This window comes from Camelus bactrianus, chromosome 19, assembly GCF_048773025.1.
Source record: "Camelus bactrianus isolate YW-2024 breed Bactrian camel chromosome 19, ASM4877302v1, whole genome shotgun sequence".
Taxonomy (NCBI): domain Eukaryota; kingdom Metazoa; phylum Chordata; class Mammalia; order Artiodactyla; family Camelidae; genus Camelus; species Camelus bactrianus.
The window spans coordinates 32,188,745-32,209,337 of record NC_133557.1 but is presented as its reverse complement, the minus strand read 5'-3'; the positions used below and the strand labels follow the sequence as shown (position 1 = coordinate 32,209,337).

The window sequence follows — 20,593 nt, the reverse complement described above, 5'->3', positions numbered from 1 at the left end:
CGCAGAGAAAGTGCCCGTATCTCATACCCCATCAAAAAGTGACTCAAAACAGATCGTGAGCCTGAGTATACAGCACAGAACTATAACGATTCTAGAGCAGAAGAGAGGAAAACATCCCTGTGCCCTGGGGTTAGGCACAACTCAAAAGCATGGCCCACTACTTTTTTTGATGAGCCGGATTTCATCAAAGTTCCCACTTTTGCTCTGTGACACGCAGTGTTAGGAAAATGCAAAGGAAAGCCATCGAGGGGAGAAGACACTTGCTGATCACCTATCCGGCAAAGGGTTTGTGTGCAGAATATAAAAACTCCCCAAAGTCAACAGTATGAAAACAACCCAATGTAAAAAACACGCAAACCTCTGGAACAGGCAGCTTTGCCGAAGAAGATACACAGGTGTCAAGTAAGCGCCTGAAAAGACGCTTCATGTCGTGAGCCATCCAGGAAATGCAAACTCAAACCACAACGAGATGCCACTGCACACCCACCAGGACGGATAAATGAAAACAAAAAACCTGACCAGGAACTGAAGCCCCGGCGCTGGCCCGGAGGCAGAGAACAGGCCCTTCCGCGTTGCTGGCGGGCCGTCAAAAGGGCACACCCACTTTGGAATTTCCCCCCGAGTTAAATACACTCCAGGACGACCCAGCGATCCAACTCCTAAGTGGTCACGCGAGAGGAACGGAAGCGTGCGCTCACGCGCAGTCCCGCGCGTGAACACTGGCAGCTGCTTTATTCGTAATCGCTCTAAACTGGAAACAACCCAAGTGTCCTTCAGCCAGTGAACGGATAAACACATGGCGGGCCATCGGTGCAACGGACTCCTACTCCACGCAGAAAAGGAGCACGCTGCTGGCCCGGGCCACAGCACGGATGAGCCTCAAGGCATTACGTAAGCGAAGGACGCCAGGGCCCTCTTACGTGGCCCTGAGTCAGGCCCAGGGCTGGCGGTGGTGCGGGGAGCAGAGCACGGCTGCTAGGGGCCGGGGCGGGGGATGGGGGGTGCGCACCGTCTCCACCGGGCGACAGGACGGGGCTGTGTCTTTGGAGGTGGTGGTTACAGGACTGCGGATTTGTCAAAGCTCATGGATATAAACAAAAGGAGAGTGACTTTTACTGGATGGAAACTTAAAAATAAACCTAAGGAAAAAGAAAAGTGTGTATCTAGTCTCCAGTCATCTTTCCACCGTCCCCATAAGCACAAGTCTGGGTCACCTCGATCGCGCACCTGGAGCACGATGGCACCTCTCCAGCCACCCTCCCCAACCTGCCCCCCGCAATGCACTCTCAACAAGGCAGGCAGGACCCCTTCAAAGTAAGCCTCCCACGGTGCCCATTTTCCTCCAGGAAGAGATGCTGCGTATTCTCTGAGGCCCTCCTGTTACTCCTCGCACGCCCGGTGCTCACCCGGCCACGCTCGCTCTGCCCCGTGTGTCGAGTTCCCCCGGCCACCCCTCTCCTGGAATCTTCTTCCCCCAGACCTGGCACACCTGACTCTTAACTGCCTCTGAGAGACCCTCAGGGACCTGCCGGAGACTGCGTCCCCGCCCCCTCCCATGGACTCCGTCTGTCGCCCTTGTCACCACAGGCCATGCGTGTGTTGCACGTGTTTGTTTTGCTGATTGTCGGACTTCTCTGCTGGGATGTGTGCTTCATGGGGTGGAAGCCTTTGCCAGCCCCGTCCTGCTGTGCCACTGCACCTGGCACGTGGTGCTCGGGCAGCGAGGAGGGCGGAAAGGAGGGGCGTCATCACACTGGAAGAGGGTTCGTCACACACGCGGTGCTGGGGAGACCTTGCCTCTGGGCAGCAAACGTTCCTCAGAGGAGCTGGACAGATGCTGCCCAGCTGTGGGCGGCCCCTGTCCCCACAGGCGTGGGAACAGCGCCGGGCTCGGGGGTTCCCACAGGGCCCCACCGCGGTCGCGCGGACCCCCGGAGCGGGCAGGGCCGTGGGCGGCAGGAACGGCTCCTGGCTCTGGAGGGGGCCCTCTTGGGAGGCGCCAGCTCTTGTTACCCTAAAACAACAGATCAGGGCCCATCTCTCCTTGAATCGCCGTTGATCTGTGTGGGTAACTGAGAGCTTCCAGGCTCCTGGCCAGTGGACCACAGAGGAACTGTTACCTCCACCTGGCAGGGGAGGAAACTGGGTCACAGAAGGTCACATCACTTGCCCGGGCCCCATAGCTGGCCAGTGGTGAGGCTGGGATTTGATTTGGGGTCCTGGGGCTGCCACCGTCAGGAAACTCCAGACTGACTGCCCGTCTCTGCCCAGCTCCCAGGCCTCCCTTTCCTCTCCAGCACTGGCCCTGGGGGCACAAGGTGGCCCCCACAGGAGAAGTCTCCGAAGGGGGCAGGGCTCAGGGCAGGTGGGCGGCTCCATCCCAGCCCCTTGCTGGAGCAGCGACAGACAGACAGACTGGACAGACAGGCGGGTGCGGGCTGGCTCGGGTGTCCCCACGCTCTCTGGGCCTTGGTTTCCTCTTCAGACCTGAGGACCCTGGTGGGTTCCTCTCAGGGGCTGTGCCTTTACCAGGGACAGCAGTTGGTAGGTCAAATGCCAGGGTGTTGCCGGGCTAAAGCAGGGGTCTCGGGGGCCAGGCGGTCCCCACAGCTGTGAGCTCAGCAGCACTGTCCCCCCCCCCAGGTGCGGGCTCAGGCCCTCCCCCCTCTGCCTCCTGGCTGCTGAGCACCTGCCTGGTTCCCGGCGGCGGCGGCGGCGGCGGCGGCAAGGTGGGAGCGGTCGGGGGGCAGGGAGGGGCGTTCAGGGGCTGCCCAGGGCCTTTGTGCTCCCCAGGAACATCCCCAGGGCCCGCCTGGTCCCTTCCTGCCCGGAGCCCCCCAGGGGGAGGACCTGGCACCCCACAGCCTCACAGGCTCCTGCTCCTTTGCGGCTGAGACTCAGGAAGACACAGTTCACACTCCCTGAAATCACCCTCGGTCTAAGTTCCGGGAGTCCTGGTAAACGCTCAGTCGTGCAACCAGCCCACGGCCAAGACGCAGAGCATCCATCACCCACCGCCCACCCCACCCTCCCGCCCGGCCGCCGCTGGTCCCCTGTTCCCGTCACGCTCCTTTCCCAGAACACCTGGTCACTGCAGTCGCACGGTTGGAGGCCTTCGGGGGCTGGCTTCTTTCTCCAGGCGGAGAGCATTCACTCGTGAGCACCGCGTCCCCCCGACCAAGGAAGGCTTGACAGCCAGTCAGACGGAAAGACGGAAAGATGGGACAGAAAGCCGAGGCTGGGGGGAGGGGCAGCTGGTGTTCAGTGGGAACGACAGGAGCGTTCTGGAGACGGCTGGGGTGGTGGTCCATCAAGACGGTGGAAGTGGTACATTTTGTATCTGTCTTATCATAATGGAGAAAAAGAAAGGCTTGCGATTCCTTCCTCCCTCGAAACACAAACCACTAGGAAACCAGGTGGGAAGTCTGGCCGTGCTTCTCGGGAGGAGGGGACGAGGGCCCCAGCACTGCGAGCAGGTTGGCCCCGCTCCCCTCACAGGCCCCCGCCCTTCTGGTGCCCGAAGGCGAGCGTCCTGTGCTGGCACCAAAGCTCGTGGCCGAAGTCCTCCTCTTCCCGCAGCGGAGGCTCTAGACTCAGGTGACGGCTGCGTCCCCGAGCCCATGGGCGTCACCTGGGATGGCCGCTCGCAGGGGTCCCTTCCCTACTCACCGCCCGAGGACCCTCGGGACGGACTCCGTCCTCAGACAGGACGTTCTCCCACGGAACCACAGCACGGGTGCCCACATCAGGGCGTCCCACTGGGCGTCGGTACAGCGTCACCACGTAACCCTTGGGCTGAACCCGGCCACGGTCTCGACCACGTCCTCACAGTGGTTCTCCTTTCCGGCCCGGGGTCTGCTGGGAAACCACGCCTGCGCTCAGCTGTGGCTCTTTAATCCCTGTTAATACAGAACAGCCCCGCCCTGTCTCCGCCTTACGACCTGGTGGGCAGGGGTGCAGGTCCTCGGTGCATACAGCAGGAGCCACATGGTGGCACAAGCCCTGGGGGTGTCTGCTCCAGGGTCTGCCACGTCTCCCCGACGTAACAGCACTCTTGTGGGGACCCTGTGACTTAAACTTCAGCCCTGAGTGTCAGCATCACTGAGGCTGAGCCGGCTCGGGAAGGAAAAGAGGAACAGCGAATGGGGAGTGGGCGGTGGACGGATGGGCGGAGGAGGTCACCGGGCTTGGTTGGTGACAAGGGACAGAAACTCTGGGGAAATGATCCATGTCCTGATTTTATCGGAACCAATTTTCTTGCACTTTGCGGAGACAGGTCTCAGCTGCCTCTGCCTCCGTGGAAGCACGTCAGACTTTAATGGCCTGGGCGTCCAGGACGCTGCCTGGGGTCCATGTGACCATGGACACGAGCGTCTCCTGAGTGACAGCCATTTTGATTGGCCAACATCTCTACCCTCCCACACATGGTCCACGAGAGGGAGACACACAGATACAGGCACCCAGCCCCTCTCTGGACAGATGTCACTGTTTAAAAACAGTGGAAGTGGACCCAGGTCTGCCAAGTGGCCCAGAAGCCCGGGTAGGGAAGGAAAAATCCCCTGGGAACCCTCTCCTGGGATGGCGGATGGCGGTGCAGAAGGGAGGGGGGCAGCAAGGCCAGGGCCCAGCTGGCCCAAAAGGAATGTTCTTGCAGGCACACGGAGCAGCCGGTTCACAGAGCAAAGAGCGTCTCTCATAATCAGCCTATCCGTCTCTCCCAAGCGTCTCTCCCAAGCACGTGCCATGACCTTCAAAGAAAAATGGCACCTCTGCTCTCCGAGGGCGCCCGGAAGCCAGCAAGCACTCAGCAAACGCTCAGGCGGCCCTAGCCGCGGGCGCAGAAGCCGACCTTCTGCAGCGCGTGCTCAAAAGACGTTTGCCAAGTGGACAAATGACCAGGATGCGCCCTGGACCGTACCGGTGTCACAGCCTCTGACCAAGAAGACTCAGACCACGTCACGGTGGTGCCTGAGTCTGCGGCACCAGCGGGGTGGCCACGGGGTCGAGGCCGAGGGTGCTGTGGAGGGGTCGTGCCCCTCTGCGGCCACTGTTGTCCTTGACCCCAACCCCGGCTGCTCCTGGCTGAGCCCACGGGGGCATCTCCTGGGTGGGCAGTGAGTGCCCCGGCCCCGAGCCACTGACCCAGACCTGCCATGTCACTCCTTTGAAGGCGGGTGTCGTGGTTGCTGGCCCCCAACCTGGGCACAGCCCATCAAGCCCTCAAAGGAAGCAAGAAGGTAATCCCCACTGTTTACTGCACACGCCCTGTTTGCCTCCGCCTCCAGCGCAGGGAAGGCGTCAGCACAGAGGCACGGCCTCCAGCTCCCTGCCGCGTGCGGCTTCCGGGACCACTCCACGCGGGGACACCTGTAGGCACGAGTTTCCAGCGCAGGCAAGGGAGGCCTGGAGCCTAATTCTGCCCGCTCGGTCTACACTGGTAGTGGCCTGTGCAGGGTCAGCTGCAGCCCAGGGTGGTCGTGCAGGCGACAGCGCCGCCCACCCTGGCCTGCCCACCCCGGCTCACCAGCCCCCCCTTTCCCAGCACCACTGTCAGACTTGGGCTTCCGAGGCAGCGGCACAAATTCTGCGCTGGGAGGCTGCTGGCGGCTGGGGTACGAAAGGACAGCCAGCGGGGACAGCCAGCTGCTCTGGCACATCCCGCCCCTACCACGCAGGGGTGTGGAGGTCCCGCCCAGACGCTCCTTCCCTCTCCCACCCCGGGATGGAGGAAGCCCCTTCGCCTCCACCTCTGCCCACACCCTCAGCCACGATGCCATTCAAAGTGGTATCTCTGCCAGGACTAGCTTCGGCGGACACCCTCCTCCCACTTCAGGGCCCTGCCTGATAAGACTTCTTTCTCTCCAGGACCAGAAGCCCCCTACCCTGCCAGGCTGCCTCGGCCAAGCCGATTCCCAGGGAGGGCTCCCAGCTGGGTTCCCACCAGACCCTCGGAGAGCCACTGGTCACCCGGCTCCAGGGTCGTTCACCTCACACAGGTCCACTGCCTGCCACCACGCCCAAATACCTCAGAATCTCCCAGCAGGAACAATGTTGTCACCGCCATCACCAGTAAGAGCACCTTGAGGGCTTCTGCAAGCGGGGAACCCAGAGGGCCCTTCCCAAACATTCTCTCTTGAATTTCTACCTTCTGAGGTTGGAGCTCTGATGACCACAGTTCACAGACGGGAAAATGGAGTCTAAACTCAGTATAGGACCCGACCGGAGACAGCTTCAGGTCGAGCTCCACTTCCCATGTGTAGGCTGGGGCAGGCAGCCAGGAGGCTCTGGGGAGCGGCCTGGGGACAGTCCTGCTGCAGAGGACAGGGACCCGGCCTCGGGGGACCACGTGCCTTCTGAGATGCTGATGGAAGGGACTCTCTTCAGAAAGAGGCTGGCGCCAGCACACATATTTACCTTCCAGCTCAGGGAGTGGACACACCTGAGGCCCGTCCACGGACCCCCACCCACCCCTGGAGAAGTCAGTGATCTGGGTTCCAGTCCCCTCTGATGGCAGAAAGGGATGAGACGGGGGTGGGGGGAGCTGAGACCTGGCAACCCTGAAGCAGAAGGAGGGAAGAAGTGGGACTCAGGCTGTTCTCAAGCCCCTCGCCCCTCCTCCCTTGCCCCCGGCCCCTTTCAGCTTCCCAGGAGTAAAATTCCTTTGTGACATTTTCCCAACTTCCCCCACTCAGGGTGTATACAGACCAGAAACTACTTCTGGGGGGAGGGGAAGAGAAGCACCGAGGCCTCCCAGGGTGTGCCCTCAACCCTCGCCCCCAAGCCAGACTCCAGCCTGGTGCCCTCACACTCCCGCCCCCATCCCGGCCCCGCGCCGCTGAAGAGGCTGCTCACCTGGATGACGACCTTGATGGTGGCGGTGCCCACGATGGGCGTGCACACTAGGCCGCCGGGGTGCTGGCCGTCGGTGCTGCGGTTCTGCTGGCCCATGGTGAAAAGCATGGGCACGGCCAGCAGGCCGGAGGCCAGCCAGATGGCACTGATGAACTTCTTGGTGCGGCTGCGGGACATGAGGGTCTTGGCCTTGAAGGGGTGGCAGAGGGCCAGGTAGCGCTCCACACTCAGGCTGGCCACGTTGAGGGCCGTGGCGTGGGTGCAGGCGTCACGCAGGAAGTAGTAGCCGCGGCACACGGAGTCGCCGAAGGCCCAGGGGTGGTGCACCCAGATGAAGTTGTACAGCTCGACGGGCATGGCCAGCAGGAGGATGAGCAGGTCGGAGAGCGCCAGGCTGCCCAGGTGGTAGTGCACCGTGCTCTGCAGGTTCTGCAGGGACCTCTTCCGCGCCAGCGTGAACGCCGTCACAGAGTTGCCCGCTGTGCCCACCACGAAGAGCGCCAGGTACACGGCGGTCACCAGCACCTTGGAGTAAATGTCCGTGTTCACATCCAGGTCGCTGCTGGGCGCTGCTTGGACGGGCTCCGACACGTTGCCGGAGCTGTTGCCGAAGCCCGAGGTCAGGAGCGCCCCCTCCAGCTCCGACGACGGCAGCGGCAGCAGCGAGAAGGGGTCGCTGCCCTGTGCGACCCGGGGGCCCGGCGCCGAGCTGTTGAGGCGCATGGTGGATGCGCCGGGCGGGCGGGGTGCCTCGCTCCCAGGGATCCGAGGCTCCGTCTGGCGCCTCCGCGGCTGGAACCCCGGGCGAGGGTGGGCGCGTCTCAGGCAGGGGCAGCGTAGAGGGAGCCCGCGGGGAGGGCGTGAGAGGGCGGTGGGCACGCCGTCCAGCCAGGAAGCGCCCGACGCGGACCGTGACACCTGCAGCGCTTGGGGCTCGCGCTCTCCGGGGATGCCGGGTCCCTCCGGGCTCCTCCGGGCTCCGGGCTCCGGGCTCAGGGCTCCGGGCTCCGCTCCTCCTCCGGACTCGCGGCTCCGGGCGGCGCGCTCGCCGGGCTGCCTCCGAACACCAGACCCCGCGGTTCCTCGGGCTCCGGGGCGACAGCGCCGTCTCCCCCGGAGAGCGACCGCCGGCTCGGCTGTGCGGGGCGAGCCTGCGGCGCCGCGCGGAGCGCACGCCCGGTGCCCGGCGCGCTCACTCCTCCCCGCGCTCTCGGCGCACACCCGCCCCGCACACCGCCCGCCGCGCCCGCGCCCTCCCGGGCTCCGCGCCTCCACTGAGCCGGCGGCGGCGGCGGCGGCGGGCGGGCGCGCCCAGCCGTGGGGGGCGGTGGAGGGGACGGGAGGCGGCCCCAGCCGCTGTCCCCGCCCCGCGAGAGAGCAGGGCTGGCCGGTCGCCCTCGTGCGCTCGCTCCCGGGTTGGGGTGGGGAGGGGAGGGGAGCAATCCGGGCTGGGGTGGGCGCCCCCGGGGAACTGGAAATCCAGCGGGGTGCGTGGAGAATATTGGCCCTTTCCAGGTGCCCTCAGGCAGCACAGCCTCCTTTCCCTGGTCTTCTCAACTTCTTACCCACTCCTTCAAGGCGAGCTGCCCCCAGGTCCCCTCTGGTGGGGGACAGGAGGTTATGGAGGGCAGGGCCCAAAGAGGAGGCTTCCCGCGGGGATGGCTGGGTCGCCTCTCGTTCCTGGGGCGCCCACAGGCTGCTGGAAGCACAACTGAGTGTGGGGGGAGGGGGGATAAGGAGAGCAGAAAGCAGAGAACAAAGCAGTGCCCAACCCCCTGCAGGCTGGGTCCTGTGCCTGGCATCCGGCGGTGGCTCGTGCCACTGTGGGCACGTGTGGTATGCTCCGGCTCCCTCATCACCTCCTGGACGTGGTCATCAGACATCACCCGCAGAGCCCAGTTCTCAGGGTGTGGGAGGGATGGCCCTGGGGTCACAGCCCCAGGGTCTGTGCCTGTCCCTGCCGTGGACCTGGCTGGCTGCAGGGGTATACTGGGACATCAGAAGCTGGAGCCTGCTGTGGGGAGTGAGGAGCCCTGCCCAGACCCCGGCCCCATCCAGGGGGAGAAGTTCAGGCTCAGTCCTTCTTAATCTCTTCTGTTCCCGGCTGGCTCTGGGCTTGCCTGCTCCCCAGACCTCACGTCCTCACCACGCATGGAGTCTTGCAGAGAACGTATGTGCTTAAAAATTTAGCTTTCAAAGGAAACACCAACGTCCCTTTGCTGGAAGCCAGCACGCAGGCCCAGAGCGACACGCGTGGTTTGAACCTGCTGCTAATATCTGGGAGAGTGTTTTAGCTTCTCTGTACTTGATTGAATCGTCTGTAAAATGGGAACAGAGGTAGAATGGATGCTCCCGGGGGCCAGGCTGCTCCGGACGCTGTCAGTGCCACAGCCGCAGGCCCTCAGTGAGGACTTGGGCGGTGAAGGCTGTGGAGTGGGTTGTGCGGGGACTTCAGAGGGTGGGGGGGTCAAGAGCCCAGGGCAACAAAAGTTGCTTTAAATCCACCAAATTAGCCCAGTTTTGCTCTCTGGAAGACAAGCCCACCAGTTCAGTGAACAGGTCTTGGGACTGGGACCTGAGTGTCCAGGTCTCAGAAGAAGTGATGATGGCGCTGGACTGTGTTGGCCCCTCAGGGGCTCATCCCTGCACCCACAGGAACGGCGGGTCCCACCATGGACCGTGCCATGTGCTCGCCTCCGCGTGGAGCAGCAGGGGGAGGCAGCAGCCAGCGTCCCCCGGGGCCTCTTTGCCGACCAGCCGCAGAAGCCGCTTAGGTCGCTGCCAGCGGAAACGTGCCCCCCCCCGGGGCGCTTTAAGCCTGCTGTTTGGTTTCCAGCCCCTTGACCTTTCCACTAAGCTGGCCTTCTTTTCAAAGATTTCTTTTTGAGACAGTCTAGCTTTAAAAAATCATAAAAGGCAACTTAGTGCAAATATTATGACAAGGCATTTGCTTAAAACCACAGAGGAAGTGTCACTCAGAAGGCCTTACTTTACAAAGTGGGCAGCAGGCCCTCGTCCAGGGCCCCCGGTGGCTTCGAACCCCTCTGTGCACAGAGGAGCCCGGGCGACGCGGCAGCCGGAACCTTCCAGCTCCGAGATGTTTGCCCCTTTCTCTTCTGATTTCCCGAGACACGGGTGCTTCCCAAACAGCTGGGACCCTTTAAGGAAAGCTCCGGTGAGGCGCTGGAGAGAGGCCGAGCTTGTCCGGCTGTGTCCACCAGGGAAAGGACCGCACCCTTGGCCGGGCCCTGCGCGGGAGCTGCCCCAGGCCGGCCCGAGAGCCTGGGGGCCTGCTGCCCCGCTCCCGCCACTCCAAATGCCGCATGTCGGCGGGGAGCTGGCCCGTCCCTGCAGGCCAAGGGCTGAGATCCGTCAACGAGGGGCCTGCGTTTCTGGGGGAAGCAGGTGTGACGGCTGAGATGATGGCAGGCACCTGGGTGGCTCCGGCTTCCGGGGACTCCCTGTGATGCAGGCGGGATGGGGTCCTGGCTGCTGACCAGGGTGATCTCCTGGGCCCCGGACGAAGATCGCTGAGACACCAGAGGAAGGATGATGCCCGGATGTCCACTGCCACGGTGAGGGCAGCAGGGGTCCTGCTTTGCTTCACTTGCTAACAACTCCCAAGCCCCTGCAAGGCTGCCTAGTAGGGAGTTGGTGCTCCGTGGACCTTTGCTGAACTAGTGGACAGTGAGACAGGAATGTGCAACGGCCTTTGTCTTTTTCCAACAAGCTTCCAAATGCATGAGGGTGTCGCTGAGGAGCCCAGGACAGACCCCTCTGGGCTGCACCCTCAGGCCTAGAGCTGTGGGAGGACTAGGGGCCTTTAATCATCTCAGGAGAACGGTTGGCCAGGAGGAGAGGCAGCGGCTGTGAAAAGGGCTTTGCTTTCCTGGCTACAAGAATTCAGTCCTTGGAGTCACATGTCATGGGGTCCCTCCCCTCTTGGAGATGTGTCCTTAGGACATGGTCCCTCTCTTTCCTGTGGTCCCCATACCACCGTCAGGCCACTCTTGCTAGAGAAGAAGAAGGCTTCTTCCCAAATTAAAAAATAAATAAGTTCACAGCAATACCTGTATCGATTATCTATTTACCTATTGCTGTGTAACAAAGAAGCCCAAACTTAGCAACTTAGCAGCAAAACAAATATTTTAGTGTTACTATTATTACTGTTTTTTTCCTATGAGGCTACAGGTGGGTGGGGAGAAGTGTACGTTTATTTAGAGTCATTAGGGACACGTAATATGCATAGTTTGTAGAGCTTAGCCATGGCTTTTCCCACTCACAGCATGGAGATTGCACATGTCAGAACGTACAGCATCTCAGGGAGGATTTAAACACAGAGCAATGCTTGTGCGAGTGTCACCAGCCGAGCAGCAGCCCTGGGGCCTCCTTCCAGCCTGGGCACCAGCCTCTACCATCACATCCTTGTCCCTCATGTGCCCAGATCGTCCTCGACCCTTAGCCCTGGCCAGCTTTCTGGAAACGGAAGCTGTGTTCACAAGGAAGAGCCGGAAGAAGGGAGAGTGTGGCTGCCGGGAGGGCCTCTTGCGGCCTGGGGTGTCAGGCTGTGTAGGAAGGAGTGGCTTTGAGTCCTGGGCCCACCAGGCCCTGACCACGTGCTCTAGGAGAAGGTAAATCAACTGACCCAGCCTCGGTTTCCTTACCCGTGGAATGAGACCCCATCACTGGGTTGCTGTGGGCACCATGTGAAGGTGCGTGGCCTCCTGCCACGTGGAGGTCCCTGCAGCATAAACACTAGCTTCATAGCTGCTGGGCGCACCCCGTCCTGGGCCAGAGGCTGCTCAGGGAGGAGGCTGGCCCAGCATGGGGCACACAGGTCCCCAGCACAGTGCCTGACTGTGGCGAGCATGTGGCCAGGGACGGAAGGTTAGCCACCAGAGGGACAGGGAGGCCCCGTCCAGCTGCACAGACACTAGGGCGGTCCTGCCCCGGCCCAAAGTGAGCAGGGTGCTGGGCTGGGAGGGTCAGGGTACAATGACCGTCCTGGTTTTCCTGGAATTCTCTCAGTTTTAGATGTGAGACATGGAGCCCCTCAGTCCCAGGCTGCAGGAGGCGGCACTGTGTGCTGGCGGTGGGGGTCCTGGGCCTGAGGACCACCTCTGCCTCTTCTCAAACCAGCTCCTGAGCAGACCCCGGGCTTTGATCTCCTGCCTCCACTGCCTGCCCCCAGCTCCGGCGGGTCCCCTGCCGGGACTGTTTCCCACCTCTCCTTCCAAATCCTCAATCACCAGAGGGTTCCTTCACCTCCTGTGGCTTAAATGCCAAGAATCTTCTAGTTCAAACCCTGACACTAGCTCAAAGGAGAGGGACTGCTCTGCCTGAGGGCCCACGTGTAACCCACGTGTCTCCTCCAAGCTCTGATTCTGCCCAGTGGTCTGACTCAAGGAGCCACTGGGCAGTTACCACTATGTGCATCTTTGCTGTCTGCCCGGAACCCACAGAGGCACCCGTCTCTCCCTCCATCAGCCAGGAGCGCTTTGCCAAGGGCAGGCAAAAGCAGCCTTGTCCCTGAATTTCTCATGTCCTGAGAGCCGTGACCATGCCCTGCTTCCAGAACCCGTGAGTCCACTTGGCTATGTGGCAGGCCGACCTTAAAGGAGGGAGATGACCCCGGATTCTCCGTGGGTGTCCAAAGTTTCAGGGGTGTCACAGGCCCTTAGACGGGGAAGGAGGGTGGAGAGATCGCAGTGAGAGAAGACCTGGCAGGTCACTGTGGGCGCTGGAGATGAGGCAGGGGCCATGCACCGGGGATTTGGGTACCTCTGAAAGCTGGAAGGGCCAGGAAATGGATTCTCCCCTGGAGCCTCCAGAAGGAAGCGGCTCTGCCCATACCTGGGTTTTAGCCCAGGGAGACGTGTGCAAGTTGAGGACCGTGTGGTTGTTAGCTGCTGGATTTTCAGTCATCCGTTACAGCAGCATGTGAGGTGCTCCGAGTGGTGCCCAGCCTGGTCAGCACCCACAAACGTGGCTCTTTGAAGAAGGACGTCCCACCAGGGGTATGAAGCTTCGATGAGGGGTCGCTGATGGAGGAAGGGTGTGGGGAGGGGTGCTCCCATGCGGGGCCGAGGCCCACTTGTCTGGGCCAAGTGAGGACAGTGGAATGTGTGCTCCAGCACTGGTGAATCCGCCCATCCCAGGAGGCCAGGTGGGGTAGGACCCTGCAGGAGGAAGGGTGGCCACACAGACATCTGAGGTCCCCCAAGCTGGCCATCCCTGGGGGTGCCCCAGGCAGGCGCCTGCAGGCTGGTGGGTGGGGCGCTGACTCAGCTCCAACACAATTGGGTGTCAGGCATCCCAGGCTGGAGGGCTGCCGGGTGGGGAGTCACACCTGCAACTCGGCACGGATCTTCCCCATGAAGCGTCCCCTTGCCCCCTGCCCAGGGCGGCCCTGGGAGTAGGTGCCCAGGCTCTGACAGTCTTGTTTATAGGCCTTGTCAGGGGACCTACCCGGCTGCCCCCTGGGCTGGGGCAGGTTGGGAGCGTCCCCCTCCCAGGAGCACTTGCTGGGCCCCTGCAGCCACTCAGCCTGGGATCTTTGTGGACAAACCCTGACAAAGGCATTTCGTTTCCATTGGCCAGAGGCTCTCGGTTCAGAAGCAGGGGAACCAGAGAATGTCAGTGCTGATTTGCTGAATGAATAAATGAATTACAGTTAGGGTGGGGGCTGGTGAGGTGGGGGGAGAGCACCAGAGTCCGGCCTATGGCATGCGCCACCGCGGAGTCTCCACCGCCTGACGGCTCCCTTCTAACCCTGGGTGAGGCTGAGATTCCGGGGCCCAGGCCCACCCCAGCCCTTTGACTGTTCTGACCTGCAGAGATGGCCTTCCCTTTGCTTCCAGGGGAAAAGCACCAGGACCACAGTAGGCGCGGCTGAGAGGTGCAGAGGCACCCTCTCCTTATCCGGTGTTTCCGGTGGGAGGAGGCCAGAGGGCGGGCTCGGGTGACTGGTCAGCCTGGGACGGATGGAGGAGGCGCAGTCCTAGTGCCCGCAGCTGACTGACACCTGGGGGTGTGGGGCGAGAGGGACGCAGGGGTAGACGTGGGCCAGAGGAGGGGGGGGAGTGCTGCCAGAGGTGTGGTCCTTCTCTGACCTGCTGGACTGTGGACCTCAGCAAGAACTAGCATCCTGGCATCTCCGCTTCCCTGCTGAACACCGCAGAGACGCACAGCCACCCTCTCCTTGGGGCTTCCCGCCGTCTGCTGTCCGGCTGTCCATCTGTCCAATGTGTACTGAGTGTCATGAGGGCTGCCTTCCAGGAACTCACAGTCCGCCACACGGAGAGCTGTGTGTGCAGAGAGTATGGGGCATGATGGGAGGAGGGCTGGGGCCTGGCTGGCCTGGGGGTGTTGGGGGTCTGGGACGAGCACGGAGGACCAGAGGAGCTCAGCTCCCAGCACCCCAGCCAGTGCAGGCATGGGGTCTTATTCCGGCAAGTTGCAGGGTCTGGTGGTGAACGCGCACGGAAGGCTGAGTTCAGGGTCAGGGGCTGGTCCTTCTGGACCAGGCAGGGAGAAGGTGGGGGGTGGGGACAGACCCTGGGGACACCATCGTCACAGCTGTCATTTCGCCTCCTGCAGAGCCGCTGCCCCTTCTCCTGAGCGGTCCAGACAGTCTTGCTGTGCACTCTTTCGGATTTGCTTGAGCAGAGCCTCTGGTAAGAACGACCGCCCCTGACAGTCCCGGCAGAGGAGGGCTTGGTGGAGCCTAGTGACTGTGGACGCCGCTTGGGACGTTGACGGTTTCAGCAAAGAGATGTGTCACGCAAGGTGACGTTTTAGAGGAAACGGGGCACGTTAGACAGCCCATCTCCTTAGGAGAAAGAGAAAATCCGCTCTCTGAGGCCGCTCCAGCGCCGCCCAGCTTCCTGAACACGGCTCTAGGGAAGGCCTTGCTTAGCGTTCACTTCAGTTGGTCAACACGAGGGATGCAGATGGGAACTTCAAAGCTGCACCCTGACTTTGCAGACCGGGTTTGAAGCTGACAGAATGACCCCCCCACCCAAGGCCATGGCCTTGCCCCCTCGTCCCCCTCCCCCACCCAGGTCAGGCTGGAAGGAGGGTCCCTAACTTCCTGTCCCCAGGAAGGGCATTTTCTCTTTGAAATTTGCTCTTGGGCAGAAAGACAACCCGCGAACAGCACATCCACTGCAGAAGGACAAGCAGTCCCATCTGCTCAGTTCGCAGAGAAAGCAGTGTTTTGTCAGCTTTCACCCTGGGAAGCTGAGTTTGTGCCTCTTATAAATTTACCGATTTGTGGGTAAATTTCCCAGGCGTGCTCGTGAACGCTCTCGCGACTTAAGCCGAAAGGGTCACATTCGGCTGATATCTGTCTCCATTTATTGTCGGGAGGCGTGGGGATGGGAAGTTCCTGGATTTGACAGAACGGCCTCTCTTGACTGCTGGCCATGGGCCGCAGGCTCTGGGAGCCGGTGCTGGGGGCGTGGGGACCGGGAGGGGACCCGCAACCTTCAGGACCCCGCCCCACGCCCTCTTGGCCCTTGGGCGCTGTGGCTTTGCCCGGCGGCCCCTTTGTCGAGGAGGAATGGGGCGACAGCCATGTGTCCACATCTCTCTCCCGGGCTCCCCTCCTGGGGGGAGCTGGTGTTTGCATAAACGTGACTCCTGTCGGCTCCAGCTCCTCTGCCAAGATCAGGGGCTGCTCCCTTTGTCTGCAATCAGCAGTTGTAGTTGCCTGGAAATATTTAACTAGGAAACACGCCTCCCATTTCCTAGTGACTCCGTGTGAGTTCCAGAAAGGCAACCTGAGTGGGAGCCTCCTTAGTGGTTCCTGCCTTGCTGCCCCCACGGCCGGTCAGCAGACACCCTGGGAAGCAAGCCGGGGCCAGGGGGGCTGAGGGCGGGCGACCCGTTCGCCCAGGACCGCCCTGCTCTGTGACGCACGGGGCCTTAGCGGGAGGAGGGGGTCCTGCAGAGGCGCCCAGCAGGCCTGGCGGCCCTTGGATTCAAGGTGTAGTCCTCGTGGCAAGTCTGGGGCTCTGGTGAGGAATGACCAGGCCGGGGCTGGGCCAAGTGGAGTCAGTCACCATCCCGTGTCCCCTCTCCCCTCCACCTTGCAGGCAGGTATTCTTGGGAGTAAGTTCTGGTGCACAGTCCAGGTGTGTGGAGAAGCGGTGCCCCTCCCATCAGGCCCGGGTCCTCCTCTGGCTTCTACCGCTGCGGGGGGTGGGGTGGGGGAGACACCAGTAACAAGAGAGGGAGCCTCTGCCTTGTGCGGGGGTGGGGGGGCCAGGGCTCCTGCTTCCCTGGGACTTTCGCCCCTCTAGGAACCCCACCTCCCTGGATCCCCCTCCCTGGGAGGCCCGGTTCCCCTGAGACCATCTCTGGAGTGCACTAGAGCCCACAGCTCTGGACGCCAAGGTCTGAGGCCCTGGATCCGCCCCAGCTCTTCCTCTGGACGTTTTGGTCCCATGAGCCCTTTCTGCCCTCAAGCTGGTGAGACTTGGGTCTTTGCCACTTGCCCCCAGAGTGACCTGGGACAGTCATCTGTGATCTTATCAGACGCCTCCATCATTTATTCACCCATGGGACAAGGCGGCCTGGAGGACTGGGACGGAGCAGGCAGAGCTGGCTGAGCAGTTACCACACACTGGGGCCTCCAGGTGACCAGCTCTTGGGCCAGAGGTGCAGTGGGCTGGCCAAGATGTCACCTGCTGGGCTCTTGCCAGGGCTCTGGGGAGAATCCCTTTGGCTCCCCCAGGCCCCTGTGGCTGTCGGACTGAGATCGTGTCCTGTTTGGCGGTCAGCGAGCGGGGCTGCCCCGGCTCCTAGAGGTCCCCATCCAGCCAGCAATGGTACTCTGGAAACTTCTCTTGCTTCCTGCTGCCCGGCTCCCCGCTCCATGCCTCCAGGCCTGCCGTCGGTCAAAGCACCTTCTCTGTTCTCGAGGACCCGCGAGGAGAACGGACCACCCACTAATCGTATCGGCGAAGTCCTCTTTGCCGCGATTCATGACAAACCACAGTTCAGGGACCAAGGCTGGGACTGGGGGTTTCAGCTGAGAGCTTCTTCAAAGATCTGACCCTGGACTCTCCCCTTCCCGGCCCACTGCGCCAGCCGGACGGAAGTGCCTGGGATCGCAGCCCCCGGGCAGACTGCCTCTGCCGCCCCACCGGTGCGGGGTCCCTTGACCCTGAGATGCAAAGTGCACTCCAGAGCTTCCCGTGGGGTTGTGGCCCGGCTTGCACAGGGTCTGACTCTGGGACCGGCGCTGACACAGCAGCCTTTCTGAAGCTGCCAGTCGGCCTTGCTCAGGGTGGGCGAGGGGCACCCTGGTCCTTGCATTGGCAACAGGATGGTGAGGATGATGCTGTTTTGTTGGATGGAACCAAAATGTCTGAAGGGCTGGAAGATTCCAAGGCCTCCTCAGCTGAGCCAGACCCAAATGCAGACGCCTCCCCGACACTCAGAGCAGCGGAGGGGTCGGGTGGGCAGAGCTGGCCGGCGCCAGCCCAGGGCACTCACGGGGACTTCCACGGGGACCTCCTTCTTTTGGAACTGCTTGCTGTTGGCGGTTGGAGCTCCTCTTTGGGCCCCGAGGGTGTCCGGGGGCTGCTGCCACCACCGACCACGGCTTGGGGGCTGCAGCCCCTCCATGGGCAAGTGCAGGGTGTGCACAAAGCCCCCCTTCTCCAGCGGCTCGACGCAGGCGGCAGTGACACACGGCCACTCTCGGCCCTGCTTGCCGGCACCCCCGCGGGCACTCGGGGCTGACCCGGCTGTTGAGGGTGAGGGCGGGCCTGCGGTGGGGCCCCCTCGTGAGAAAGCGCCTTCCTGCGGCAGGGCCAATGCTCTGTCCCCCCTCATGGATGTGACTCCCGGGGGGAGTGTGATGTCCGCACACGGAAGGCTGGTTGTTTTCGCCTCGGAAATCTTCCAGCGCACGAGTGCCGCTCTGCAATCTGGTTTTTAAAAATATCATCGTTGCGGGGGGAAAACGAGCATTAGCACGTTTGAGGGAAATGTGTTCTGGCGTAAACGAGCAGCTGAGAAGTAGTGAGATTATGCATGCGAGCGAGCTCTCCCGTGTCCATAAATACCGCTCTCGCCTGCGCACACGCGGCGCCTCAAGCCGGCAGAGCCGAGGTCTGCTGCCGCCTTGCTCTGGGCTCCCTATGGGCACCGTCTCCCTGAGCCTGCATGCTCCCCATCCCCCCCACGCACACGCACGCACACGCACACACACACACAGCCGTAGAGCGTACGTGAAACACACACTCGTATGTAAGGGGTGTGATGGCTGAGAAAGACGATGTGTTATTCTGTTTCTCTTTTAAGACAGGCTGTGTCTGCTGGGTGTCGCCAAGTGAGCGATCTTGCTGTCGACATTCTTCACGGCCCTCGAATTGCAGTCTGGCTTCTGCCATTTCTTTTTCTGATGCCATTTTTGCGGAACAGGACTGTCCTGTGGCTGGGAAGCCTGTTGCTCCCTGTTAGTCTCCACAAGGGGCCATCAGCGCTGCTCTGCCCGTGACGCTGGCGCTGACGCAGGAGGGGCATTGTCGTCCAGACCCGCGGCGCCCCCGCCCGGCCTGCCCTTCTGTGGGGACCCAGGGGCCGTGCTCCCGAGAGCACCCTGCACGGCTGGGGCGGGGAGCTGGCCCCGTCCTCCCTGCCCCGGCCCCAGAGGCCCCAGCCCACGGCCCCAGGATGCCCCGGGGCCCTCAGAATCCTTCCTGCTTGTCGGGAAGGGCCCTGTCCCAGGTGCCAGGCTGGCTCCAGCAGAGCTGAGGGAGGACAGCCTTAGAGCCCTGGTGGCCCCGCTCTGAGCCTGGCGCCCCGCGTTCCCGAGGACCACCCCCCCGCCCCTCGTCCTTGAACTGTTTGGACTTGGGTTTCCATCACCTGCACTCAGTGTGGCGACTGGATGCTTGAGCAGAAACAGGTGCGCGCAGCCTGACGCGGGCACTTCAGACTCACGGGGCCCAGAGCCGCTTGAGTGACGAATCCTTCGTGTGTGAAGACGGAGAGGGATCATCGAGAGGCACCCAGGGTTCCGTTTTCTTGTGATCCGTTGGACAATGATGGCGGCGCACGCACGAACAGCTTCCCCTGAAGTCTCAGGGCTGGGCCGTGACGACAGCCATTCCTGAGACGCTGTGGTCTGGTGGGAACCGAGGGGAGGCAATTTGCTCCTTCCTGTGACAGCTAACGATTAGCCTCGTGACAGCACGTCGCTGCCTCAGACTGATCTGCCCACACAGTCACTTAGGAAAAACAGGTTTTTGAGAAAACATCATTCTAGGGCCTTCATGCTGCTTTTGAAATGTCTCAGAAGCTCCACCCGGCATCTCTCTGGTCCGAGCCTCCCCAAGCAGCCGGAGTCGGCTGCCGTCCCGCCCGGACCCCCAGATTGTCGGGGCGGGGGACTCCTGCGGTCACCTCATCCGGGTTTGGGGCCCCGGGTGCCTTCAGCTCTTCTGGGGGTTTTCTTTAAAGTAAGGGACATTTCACTGACGCCCACATTTCACTCCATTCTTCACTCACCCGTGGATGGTTGAGGGGTTTTGACTTTGTCAAATAATGTTAAAATGGAAATGCTGCGGTGGAGACGCCGGGTTGACGGTGGACAAAGCCAGAAGCGGGAGAAGGGCACACCAGTCTCCCTCCAGCTCAGCACGTCCGGCAGTTTCTCAGCAAAGTTAACAAGACGAAGCCTGGGTTCAGTGGAAGTGTGTGTTTCGGGTCTCAGCTCTCTGATTGAGGTCAGGAAGCATTTCCCCTCACTGTGAACAGTCGGTCTCCGCATGAGTCCATCCACGTACCTCGCGCACTTGGAGGGCCTCCCACGGGAAGGCCAGCGGTAAATCCACAGCATGTGTATTAGAGGTGGAGCTGGGGACAGGGCTCCCCAGGGTCGCCCTGGGGCCTATCTGGAAGGGAGTGGATGGCATTTCCCCCACACTGCCCCTCCAAACCTTCCCTGAGCAGAAGCCGTGGCCATGTCAATGGCCTGGGATCAGTGCCTGGCTGTCCCCAGGTGGTGGAGACCATCAGCAGGTTACACGGTCCCCCGGAAAGTGGGCCAGCTACACGTGGCCATGGTGGGAACTGGTGAGTTACTGGAGTGGCCAGGAGCTAGTGGATGCCCCCTGTCTCCCAGGAGTCTCCCCAAACCGACGTGGGCCAGGGAGTCACGTGCAGGCCGTTCACCGGGAGGAGGCCTGGAGGCAGCGCTGGGGGGAGGGGAGCAGGGTCGGGCAGAGAGGCAGCCAAGCATCCTCTCTGGTATCTGGGCACAGTGCAGGCAGGACTGGGACCTGTGAACCCCACCTCGGCCACAGGACAGGACGCCCCAGTTGGTGCCCAGAGGAGCCCACCCTCCGCGTCCTGCAAGGTGCCATCACCCCCAGCGAGGGGTGGGACCAGTGAGGGCTGGGTTGCTGGACACAGGCTGAGGGGCCGATGGTGCAGGACCCCCATGACAGGGGGTCCCACAGCTGGTTGAGTGGGGACTTCAGTAACTGCCCCAGCCTCTGCAACTTCCCACGGCTTGGAGATGGATCACTGGAGCCCCTTGGGGTCTTTAGAAAGGACCTGGCCCCTGGGAGGGGAGAGTGTAGGATGGAGACGGGTCTGGAGAATGACCACTAGCTGGCTCGCCTGGTCCCCTCCACCACATACTGTGCTCTGACCCTCCACTCATCCACCCTGGGAGGCCGTGTCTGTCCATCTGTCTACACAGCTGGTGTCCTCAGTGCCT

The 20,593-nt window shown here is 62.0% G+C and overlaps 1 protein-coding gene across 6 annotated transcripts in view; it reads right to left on the bottom strand.

The window, feature by feature from the left end:
* NTSR1 (neurotensin receptor 1) overlaps nucleotides 1–8,105 on the bottom strand; it is a 43,396-nt gene extending 35,291 nt beyond the window's left edge. For all 6 annotated transcript variants that reach the window (XR_012500714.1, XR_012500713.1, XR_012500716.1 and 3 more), the window contains exon 1: nucleotides 6,853–8,105. Coding sequence is in view for 1 of the 6 variants with exons in the window: in XM_010954352.2 (XP_010952654.1) it covers nucleotides 6,853–7,575 (723 nt within the window). In the remaining 5 variants the exon portion in view is untranslated. The remainder of the gene's footprint in view (nucleotides 1–6,852) is intronic.
* Between the last annotated feature and the right edge of the window lie 12,488 nt (nucleotides 8,106–20,593).